This window comes from Hibiscus syriacus, unplaced genomic scaffold, assembly GCF_006381635.1.
Source record: "Hibiscus syriacus cultivar Baekdansim isolate YM2019G1 unplaced genomic scaffold, ASM638163v2 tig00110328_pilon, whole genome shotgun sequence".
NCBI classification, from domain to species: domain Eukaryota; kingdom Viridiplantae; phylum Streptophyta; class Magnoliopsida; order Malvales; family Malvaceae; genus Hibiscus; species Hibiscus syriacus.
Window position 1 is genome coordinate 5,886,095 of NW_024062685.1, and position 11,565 is coordinate 5,897,659.

The 11,565-nt window shown below is 37.9% G+C and overlaps 1 protein-coding gene and 1 pseudogene across 2 annotated transcripts; both read left to right on the forward strand.

The window, feature by feature from the left end:
• Nucleotides 1-3,533: 3,533 nt before the first annotated feature.
• LOC120118549 (SCY1-like protein 2) lies at nt 3,534-6,827 on the forward strand. Of its 2 annotated transcripts, XM_039138579.1 has the most exons (6): nt 3,534-3,673; nt 4,472-4,534; nt 5,318-5,479; nt 5,589-5,707; nt 5,868-6,033; nt 6,070-6,827. In XM_039138579.1, the coding sequence occupies exons 1-6, from the start codon at nt 3,581-3,583 to the stop codon at nt 6,778-6,780; spliced, it is 1,314 nt and encodes a 437-aa protein (XP_038994510.1). In that variant the 5' UTR covers nt 3,534-3,580; the 3' UTR covers nt 6,781-6,827. The 2 variants fall into 2 exon arrangements, with proteins under 2 accessions (XP_038994510.1, XP_038994509.1); XM_039138578.1 differs by having other exon boundaries at nt 5,868-6,827.
• A 2,210-nt stretch (nt 6,828-9,037) lies between these two features.
• LOC120118324 lies at nt 9,038-11,003 on the forward strand (annotated as a pseudogene).
• The last annotated feature ends 562 nt before the right edge of the window (nt 11,004-11,565 follow it).

The following is an 11,565-nucleotide window of genomic DNA, read 5'->3' on the forward strand; positions in this document are numbered from 1 at the left end:
CGAAGGAGGGAAGCTTGATCGAGCAGAAATATTCTTTCTAGCAAGGTGCAGGCTTGCTTCATGGTTTCTAGCTAGGGAAACTCATATTTCTATTTCCAAGGATGCTCTTATTTCCGACCCATCCTTAGTGGATTCTTGCTCGTCTCATTCTAATCGGATTTCAACTAAGTTTTCTTGGTCCCCTCGTCCAAAGGGTTTTATTAAACTTAATGTGAATGCGGCTACTTCTAGTGATTGGAAGAGGAGTGGTTTAGGTGATGTTCTGAAAGACATTTCTGGTTCGATTCTTGGCTCTTTCAAAGAGCCTGCTGGTCCGGGACCTCCAACTTTGATGGAATTGAAAGCTATCCTAAAGGGTTTAGATTATTATGAATCTATTCGCCATAGGTTTAAAGATAGATTTATTATCGAGAGTGATAGTAAGGTGGAAATTGGTTGGGTCAAGGATGTTGTTTCATGTCATGTCGTTTATGTTCAAGTTGTTAAGGACATTATTCAAAAGCTAAGTGTTTATGAAGGTCTTATTAGATGGGTTAGTAGGACAACCAATATAGAGGCGGATGTCCTAGCTAAGGCTGGTATTGGTTGATAATTATGTTTTGTTAAGGGCTGTTTCTTTTTGGTTTTTTATCTCTTGATGGAGATTAGACTTTGTATTACTTTGTATTACTTTGTATTACTTTGTAATTATTTGAGGTTAATGAAATCCTATGGCACTCTTTTCCTCCTTCCGCTGATTAAGGAACTATTTTCAAGTTCCGTTAATCATGAAGGGGGTTTTTAATGAGGCCTACTATTCCTATAAAAAAAAAGCTTCGGATATAATTTTTGGAATGGAAATAGAGTTTAAACTAGCAAGAGAGGCTTTATGGTTGGAGGATAAGTTTTTGTATGACATGTATAAATATAAAGGGTGTTTTGTGCAAGCTCTGGTTCCTTTTCTAATAGCAATGGGAAAATCATTTAAATCAGGATTTTCAGTGACAATGGTATTATCATTATTGGGATTAGGTTCATCTAAATGTATCTTTGTTGGTTACTCTTCTACTCAAAAGGGTACAAGTGCTATCATCCACCTACAAGGAAGATAACAGAGATTGTTTCCTACTTCAGTCACTTCTTGACCTTCTTACACCAACCCAACAATTAACTCATGTCTACTAGCCAATGTCCGTTGAGACACCTCCCGGTATTTCGAAGGTTAAGAAGGTTTTTTTTTAATTAGACCTCCCTTTCTTATAAAAAAAAACTCCTATCTACCAGACTATTCAACATCAACAGCCTCATTCAGACCAATCTACCTTCTTATAATCTGATTCTAATATACCTCAGCCAAAGACTCAAGACATTACTCATCCTCTGCTGGTCTATTCATGGAGGAAGGGACCAATGTAGGTTCAATCATCCTCTTCCTTTCCTATAAAACTCGAGGTAACTATTGAACCTATTTCTGATTAAAATGCCATAGAGAATTCTGATCCTATTTCTGATCACAGGGATTTTGACTGTCCTATTGCAAATAGAAAAGGAAAAAGATCTTGCACCACAAAACATCCTCTTTATTTATTTATGTCCTACAGGAACTTGTCTAACAACCACAAGGCCTTCCTTACTAGCCTAAACACTATTGCCATTCCTAAAACTATATTCGAGGCATTAGAAAATGAGTATTGGAAGAATGCCACGCATGTTGAGATGGAAGCAATTGAGAAGAACATGGCATGCAACATGGTAGAACTGCCAAAAGGGGAGAAAACAGTGGGGTGCAGATGGGTGTTTACAATAAATTACCGGTCAGATGGTTCTTTAGAGAGGTACAAAGCAAGGTTGGTGGCCAAGGGTACTCTCAAACTTATTGTATAGACTACCTTGAGACATTTGCTCCTGTTGCAAAGATGAACACTGTGAGAATCCTATTGTCATTATCTATCAATCAAGGGTGGAAATTACAACAGTTTGACATTAAGAATGTCTTCTTGCATGGGGATCTTGAGGAGGAAGTGTACATGGACATCCCACCAAGATTTGGTTCAAGTACTGGGCAGACAGTGTGCAAGTTAAAAAAAGGCTCTATATGGGCTAAAGCTGTCCCCAAGAGTCTGGTTTGGGAGATTTACCAAAGTGATGCTAAAGCTGGGCTATAGACAAAGTCAAGGTGATCATACCTTGTTTGTGAAACATCCGTCTTCAAGGGAAGTAACTGCTTTATTGATCTATGTAGATGATATCATAGTTATAGGGGGTGATTTGAAAGGAATTAATGATCTAAAGAAGTGTTTGGTGAAGGAGTTTGAAGTCGAAGAACTTGGATGACTAAATACTTCCTTGGTATTGAAGTGACACATTCACAGCAAGGAATTTTCATATCTCAACAAAAATACACTATAGACTTGTTGATAGAAACTGGAAAACTGGGGTGCATACCCGCAGAAACACCAATAGAAGTTAATCACAAGCGTGGAGATTCAACAGAAGATGTAACAGTTGACATAGGCTCGTATCAAAGGCTTGTGAGAAGACTTATTTACTTGTCACATACCAGACCAGACATTGCCTATGCAGTTGGAGTTGTGAGTCAATTCATGCACAATCCTAAAGAATCACACCTAAGGGTAGTGACTCAAATTTTACAATATTTGAAGGGCACACAAAACAGAGGAATTTTGTTTAAAAAAGGAGGAAGTTTGACTTTGGAAGCATATACAGATGCAGACTATGCAGGGTCCATAGTTGATAGAGATCAACCTTGTGGTACTGTACCTTTTTGGGTGGAAACGTAGTGACTTGGAGGAGCAAAAAGCATAATGGTATGGCCAAATCCAGTGCAGAAGTTGAGTTTCGGGCGATGCCACTTGGGGTTTGTGAATTATTGTGGCTAAAGATTATTTTGGAAGATTTGAAAATCAAATGGAACGGTCCAATGAAGTTGTACTGTGATAATAAATCAGCAATCAACATTGTTCATAATCTAGTTCAACATGACATAACAAAACATGTTGAAGTGAATAGACATTTCATAAAGGAGAAACTTGACAATGGCCTAATTTGTACTTCCTATGCGTCCACTGGAGCTCAAGTTGCAGATATACTTACGAAGGGCTACCTGGGAAGCTAGCAAGCAAGCTGAGGATGGAGGATATCCATTCCCCAGCTTGAGGGGAAGTGTCAGAAAATAGATTCCTAAATTAGAAAGATTATGTGCAGTTAGATAGGATTATGTGAATATCTTTTAGTAGTTATAATCCCTAACTTTAAGGGATTATATCTTCCCTTCCTAAAGTTAAGATAACAACTTGTATATATAATTGTAACCCTTCTACAGCAGAAATAAATAGAATTACTCTAATTTTAACACAGAACATGATAGGATAACAAATTGAGAAACTACATATATAAATGTCTATTATACTTTTCCTGGGTTGCACCATATAGTATTTGCTGAAAAACATCCCTTGTGAAATGGCATTGTCATATTTCCCACCATATTTTGAGGCTTGTTTTCATCATGGGTCATACCCAATCATTTAATCTCTAATTACTGTAGACAACTCCAGAGCAACGATCGTCCCATGTATTGCCCATGCTTGTTCGAGCTTATGATGACTGTGATCCTCGTATACAAGAAGAAGCTTTGAGAAAATCTCTACTCCTAGCCAAACAACTTGATACACAGGTGATTGTCATGCTTTGTTTTCTTAAAATGGATTATTATTTTCAGAAGTCTACTTTATCATGCTTTTGTTGCATGCAATAATAATTATCATCAATCTGGTAGAAGAGGAATATTGCTGGATTTTTTTTTACTTGGATGTTACTGATGCTTGCTATTGGATATTAGAAAATGGGGCAACATTACAATCATTAGTACCTGTTGATTGTTGGATGATTTAAATTATCCTTACTCTAGATACTAAGAGGAATATGCGGACCTCACACTCAGATCTCACCTTTGCCTTAGTTTTTAAAGAAGCTAAAGTAATTATTGTCGTAGAAGGATCACACCCTTTTTTCATTAGTTGCATTTTATATGGATTTGAAATGAATCAATTGTGAAGTTGAAAAAATGAATCATTTTCTTTGAATAGTTGTGCCCCCCTTTATATCAATTGCTCGAATGCTTGACCAACTTGCACTATCTAGCCATTTTTTGTGGTTTTTATGTTTAATAGAAGCTATTTATTCTTCCAGGCCCCTCTTATCTTCTCGAGTAAAAAAATAGAAATATTGTTGGCACTTGTGTCACAAAAATAGAGAAAATTAAAAAAAAAACCATTCATAGGGCGTCCGACCATTTTTGTAGGGAACTTTTGTTCGTACTCTTATAGTGCTGGGTCTTATGTTTACTTTTGACGATTCTCTTTGTTTAAAAAGCATGGACACTGATCTAGTGGGCAAATAACTTTATTCCTCCATCATCCATTGTAGGGTTCCATTTCCATTTTATAGTAATAATATTCTTTATGTTGTTCAGCTTGTGAAAGATGCCATTCTGCCTCGTGTTCATGGCTTAGCTCTTAAAACAACAGCTGCTGCGGTATGTATGCATGTTTTTGGTAGTTATCTTTATATTAAATTATATAATCATAATTTATTTGATGTAATTATATGAATAAACACTTCCATGTGATGTACGACAAATTCTCCAGAATGTTGATCTGTTATCCAAATCTGACTTCCAAACATACCTGGATTTAAGAGAAAAAAGCTCAACTTGTATAAGCTGCATACCTGGTTTTAAGAGAAAAAAGCCCAACTAATCCAAATAAAGAGGGTAATAAAATAAACGAAGCAAACAAGTCCTCTATGAGATTAAGTTCCATTTCCTTTATGGCTAGGATAGACGTTCTTCCCAAACTTGGAAGGTTGCACTTCACTTTCTCATTAAGATATTAAAAAATTAGGCTATCTGTGATTATTTGGTCTGCTTCAAATGTGTATTTTAGAGCTTCTTTAGGTTAACTTTATGCATTATCCCTGCTACTTTCCCTGAAAGAGACTCGTGCCTCTCGAAGAATATGAATTTAGGTCATAAGCATATTGGAAAAAAGAAGAGCATGCTTATTGAAATGTGTCTTCATTGTTGCATTTAGGAAGACATCTAAATTCTAACTTATTTACTGTGATTCAATAGTAATCAAAATGCTCATTATAATTGAATGAAGCAGATACATCTGTTTCTCAAAGTGTGTGGAGTTGGGGGATTTTTCTAATTCCTTTTCCTTTTAGATTCTAAAGCAGTTTTAAAAATGCCTTTTAAAGGAACATAGCTACTTCGTTTCTAGTAATCTCTCATGAATCTCTTGGCTTCTTTGAGCAGGTCAGAGTCAATGCTTTGCTATGCTTAGCGGATTTTGTTCACATACTTAATAAACATGCTGTGCTGGATGTACTACAAACCATCCAGGATTGTACAGCTGTTGATCGTTCAGCTTCCACGCTTATGTGTACCCTAGCAGTTTCAAATGCAATTCTCAAGCAGGTAAATGATGAACTCTATTTTTTGTTGCACAAGTTGTTTTTCATTTGTATTTCGGGAAGTCCTGGTGCCTTACAGCTCAGTATCTGCCTTTTCCATTCATCTTGTGCAGTATGGAGTTGAATTCACTGCAGAGCATGTCCTCCCTCTAGTCACTCCTCTTCTCACTGCACAACAGTTGAATATTCAGCAGTTTGCCAAATATATGCAGTTTGTTAAGGATATTCTCAGGTATTATTGTTATTGTTGTGATTGTTGAATTCACTCGGATCCTATTTCTGCACAGAAAAAAATCGACCATTATCTCCATTGCAAGAAGTATTAGTTAGTAGTACCATCTTTTTACCATTTTGAATGAAGATGTTATAATTCTGATTTTGTTTTAACTCATAAAGATAGAAGACAAACGAGGGGTTACTTTAAATGATTTGGGAATCCCAGAGGTAAAACATTCTACTACTGCCAATGGGCTTCAGTCGGAAGCCTTGAGCAAAACAAGTGGAACTGTGGCTTCAGCAAAACCCACCCCAGCTTGGCATGAAGACTGGGGTCCTACAGCCAGAGGAGCTACCAGTGCCAGGGCCACTGCTCAGCAGCCTTCAAAAAACAACTCAACCACAGATTCCATCTCGAGTGATAAATCAATTCAATCAACATCCAAACAATCAGAGCCTTCTATGATATCTACTGTATCCAGCCAGCAATTTCCTGTTTCTTGCCCTGCAGTTGACATCGAGTGGCCTTCTCGTGCAACTTCAGGTATTATTGCAGAGTCAGGCAATGGTGAGATGCAATTAAATAATGGAACATCATTGGCATCAAGTTTTGATGATTTAGATCCTTTCGCATACTGGCCTCCTCGGCCTAGTGCCTCAAATGGTTTGGGGAGATTGAAGGATGGCACCATGGGAGGACCAGCCACAACCAATTATGGATCCAGTTCTTTTACAAGTATGCAATTAAACAAAAGCAACAGTCGGGCCTTCAGCAACCAAAACTCTGGGGAGCTGCTAAGACCTAATCTTGGAGGATCAAGTTCCAATGCAAACGTTTTGGACAGTGGGGGTCTGCAGAACTCTATTGGGTTCATGAAACAGAATCAGGGGAATTCAGCTTCGATGAACTCTTCGTACAATAATAAAAAATCGTTAGATCTGGGGTCTATATTTAGTAGTAGCAAAAACGAGCAGGCTGCTCCAAAACTTGCACCGCCACCCTCGACTACGGTGGGTAGAGGAAGAGGGATGGGGAGGGCCCATGCCAAATCAACATCTGAACAGCCACATCTCCTGGATTTACTTTGATAATTGGGGTTTGCTTCTACTAGAGAGAGTTGTTTTTTTCTTCTTTTCATCTTTCTCTTCCCTTTTTTTCAGAAAGTGATTTGATAGAGCTGTGGTCCACCGTTGTATAGAGCATTAGCAGATCCCTGAGTAAATTTATACATCTGTGGATGGCCATTATGGATGATGAGCCACTTCCATTGTTCGCCACATCATAGCATTGATATGAGCTTTGCTTGTAAGCTGTAGCTTTATTATTGTAATTGGGATTACATGTAAGAGGCTTTTTACCTCAATTTTGTAAGGAGAAATAAAAATAAATTGCAAAACGTAATTATGATTATGACTACGTCGATAAATAATTGGGGTAAATACAATATTAATTCTGTTTGGTAGTTGAAGAAAAAATAGCCGTTAATTTTGATTCTTCAATTTTCCTTGTCTGATAAAATGCTTCTGTATTCTTTACTGTTAATAATTTTACCGCAAATTTTACACCATTTCAACCCTTGGCTCTTTCGGATATGCAGTCGGTGCCATTTTTCATTCATATCTGTTATCATGTTTGCTGTTTTATATAATCAGAATTGATCCTCACAAACAGGAAAAATAGGAGGGAAAAAACTGCCCTTTTGTGATTAAACATTATTATCCAATAAAGCACTATTCTGCCACGATTTAATATGCAAATTTATTACCGCAAATTAAAAAAAAAAATCCCTGTTGATAAAAACATTATCACTCTTCGTCCATGAGTTAATATGTTTTTGATTTATCGAGGAGACGATATAAATGATGAAGCTTTGATGGTATAAATTTGTTCTCAGAATGCCGGACGTTATTCAACAAGATCAATTTGTCATGCACCCTTTCCTGTCGAATTGCTCATATTTTCTCTCTAAATGTTGATCAATGAACATGCTAGTTTCGGCAATTCAAAGAAACGAAGGAAAATTCCCGAAATGAATGAAAGAATCTTGCACGAAAGATGAAAGACCAGATAAAGTAAGGGAGCTTTGGTTAAAAGGAAAAATCTTCAGATAATCCTATGACTTGTAAAAGTTGGGGTCTTATTTGGAATCGTAGTTAGCAAGATTTAGCAATCATCTATTACCTATCTTAATTTATAAATCATGCATGAGTTAAATTCTGGTATATACAAGGTTATACAGGCACCCGCCTGCCCCGGTATCGGTCAAGCAACTGCACCAAGAAGAAAGAAGACAAAAGTTAGTTCAATAGTTTCCTTAAATAACCACCTTAAAGTGTTGGTTGACATATTAAATCATATAAAAAATTATTAAAGGCATATGACCTGGAGCTTTAGCAAATCAAGCAATAGATGTAAATGAAAGATAAACTTTTATGATCTTAGTAAGATTTGCACATGAAAGATATAAAAGATCCATTGATCACTTCAGCAACTAAGTCGGGTAAAAATTAAGCCTACTTAACAGGAGGAAAGAGATAGAGAGTCACTGTCTTAAAGAAAATGTACTCTTGCAGGGACAGAGCCATGATTCTAACTTAAGGGGGATAAAATGTAATTAATAATAGAAAATGAGGGGGGAAGTATAATTTACCATAGAAAATGAGGGGTGGGGAAATCAAAATAAACTAAAATTTGGAGCCCTAATTTCATATTTTCCCTTATATTTTTTTAATAATAAAAATGTTTGGTTTTTTGGTTTTTTTTTTTTTTTTGGGGGGGAGTTCCGTCCCTGCTCTAATGTGAAAGACTGATAATCGTTTTCTATGTGCTACGTGCTCCCATATTGAGAGCAAATGAAATGGTCACAGATCTATCTTCCTTCTGTTAGTAACATATATTATTATGAACTTAGGTTTAGATTATTTCTGGGCTTTCTTCATACTCTCAGATTACCATAGAGGCTAGAGCATTGCTGGTCTTTCAAGTTTTAGGGCTGATCTAGAATGCTTTTAGAAGTTTAAACCTTTAATATAGTAAACAACCAACCAAAAGCTAACATAATAGATAACAAGCTTGCATGACCAGCACAAATTTACAAGTTAAAAAAATTTATTGTTGAGATAAAACTAAAAGTTTGAATGAAATACTATAAATGCATAAAATACAACACGATAGAATTTCAACAAAGTTTATACATAACTAGAGACGGCATAGCCGCTTGATAACGAATAGAATAAGACAAAATGAGGTAAGCCAAGACATTATATTTGATGCCTACGAGACACTAGTTTTCTGCATCGGATCTGCATCTCACCAAATTCATAGCTGCAGCGGCAAGGAAGAAGATTGATGGAGAACCACCCTTCTTATCAGATGAAAAATGGCGATGAAGAGAAGCATGGCACCAAGAAACTGGGTGGCCTTAGGACCATGCCTTTTGTTATATGCAAGTGTTGAAATGATTTGTTTCTTCTCATGAAGGTATTGCTTTTTGCCCCCCCCCCCAACACACAACATTATAGTAATTGAAGTGTTCTGTTTGTGCAGCAAACGAGACTTTTGAGAAAGTTGCAAGCTTTGGTCTTCTACCAAATATGATTTTGTACTTGAAAAGAGAATATCACATGCCCAACGCCACAGGAACCAACGTTCTCTTCCTCTGGTCCGCAATTTCCAATTTCATGCCGATCCTAGGGGCCTTTATCTCCCATTCTTTCCTTGCCCGCTTTCATGTCATTGCGATGGGGACGGTCATCAGTCTTATTGTAAGTGAAATGTTGTCTTCGATGGTTATAATCCTTGAGGAAAAACAGACATTAATGTATTGTTTATTGTGGCAGGGAATTAGCATGTTATGGTTAACTGCAGTCCTTCCGCAAGCAAGGCCTCCGCATTGCCCCAATCGTTGATAGAACCTTGTGCCTCGCCGAAAGCAGCACAGTTGGCGCTTCTGTTCTCATTTTTTGCTCTCATGTCGATTGGAGCCGGTGGCATCAGGCCATGTTCCCTGGCCTTTGGTGCAGATCAGTTCTACAACCCTAGCGACCCCAATAACAATAGGGTCTTGCAAAGCTTCTTCAACTGGTATTATGCTTCAGTCGGACTCGCAATCATGATAGCAATAACTATTATTGTCTATATTCAAGATAAGGCAGGGTGGATCATAGGCTTCAGAGTTCCGGCGGGGCTCATGTTCCTCTCCACAGTCATGTTCTTAGTGGGTTCACCACTTTACATCAAATTGAAGCCGAATAAGAGCTTGTTTATAAGCTTTGCCCAAGTCATGGAGGCAGCTTGGAACAATAGCGACTTGGCTTTGCCCCCAATTGAATCTTGTGGAGCCATATAGTACTTTCACAAAGGCTCCAAGCTTATTGCACCCACAGAAAAACTGAGGTAGCACATAATCATACATATATTATGAATACTGTGACAGATAGTTGATTGTGGCATTTATTGTCAGGTTTCTTAACCAAGCTTGTATGATAAGAAGCTCCGAGGACATAGGCATGGATGGCAGGGCCGTGAATCCATTGAATCTATGCACCGTTAAACAAGTAGAAGAGTTTAAAGCATTGATCAAAGTGCTCCCAATTTGGTCTAGTAGGATCATAATCGCTGTAACCCTAAGCAACACACATTCCCGGTGCTCCAGGCGACATCCATGGACAGACACTTGGTTCCTGGAGGGTTCGAAATCCCTGCAGGTTCCTTTGGCTTGTTCGCAATGATCTCGTTGACGATTTGGTTAGCCGCCTATGATCAAATCATAGTTCCCTTGCTATCCAAGTTCACGAAACGATCTCGAGGATTCAGCCTCAAAGAAAGAATGGGGATTGGCCTAGTGGTATCTTGCGTGGCAACAGCGGCGGCGGCAATGGTGGAGCACAAACGACGAACCACCGCAATAAGACAAGGACTGGCCAATAGTCCCTAGACGAAGGTGCACATGAGTCCCATGTGGTTAGTGCCACAATACAGCCTGATTGGACTAGCCGAGGGTCTGAATGCAATAGGGCAAATAGAGTTCTACTATGCCCAGTTCCCTAAGAGCATGGCTAGCATTGGTGTAGCACTTTTTGGACTTGGCATGGCGGTGGGGAACTTGATTGGGAGCCTAATAGTTAGTATAATAAACAGTGAGACCAAAAAACATGGGAAAGTGAGTTGGGTGTCAAACAGCCTTAATAAGGGTCATTATGACTATTATTATTGAGTTCTTACAATTCTAAGCGTGATTAATGTCTTCTATTACTTGTTGTGTTGTTGGGCTTTTTGGTCTCTTGAGGAGGAAAACAAGAGAGTGGGATAAAGGGGAAGACACGCAGGATGAATTAGAACCAGACGACATTGCTAAGGGAATGAGATCCCCCCGTTTGATCTGTCAACGCTATTCTATGCCATTTTTTACCCAGAATTTGCACCAAAATACTCTTTTTTATTAAATAAATAAACATTGATAAGTATATGTACCTTTATTCATTAATGTATGAATATGAGAAGAAACCGTATCCTCTGTTGGTGCGTACCTTTCCTTGTTTCATTAAATGCTAATGTCGTGAATCTATTCAACGATTTCAATAGTAAAAGAAACCGTGTCTCCTGGAAGCTGCCACCAATCCATAGTCTACAAGTTTGAGATTATGCCAAACCTTGTTAATATATCGGATAGGCTAGCCCTTTGGTTTGGCTGTGCTATGGCTCCGGTTCATCAAAGAATTAGGCGCAAATTGCCGAACCCTGAAGCTGAAGCTGGGGCATTGGGAAGGGTTCATAACAGCTCAACATATGCCAAATCTTTTTAACACCTTTAATTTATATATATAATTTTACTTTTATTACATGTTTATTTCAAAAAAATATAAATGATAACA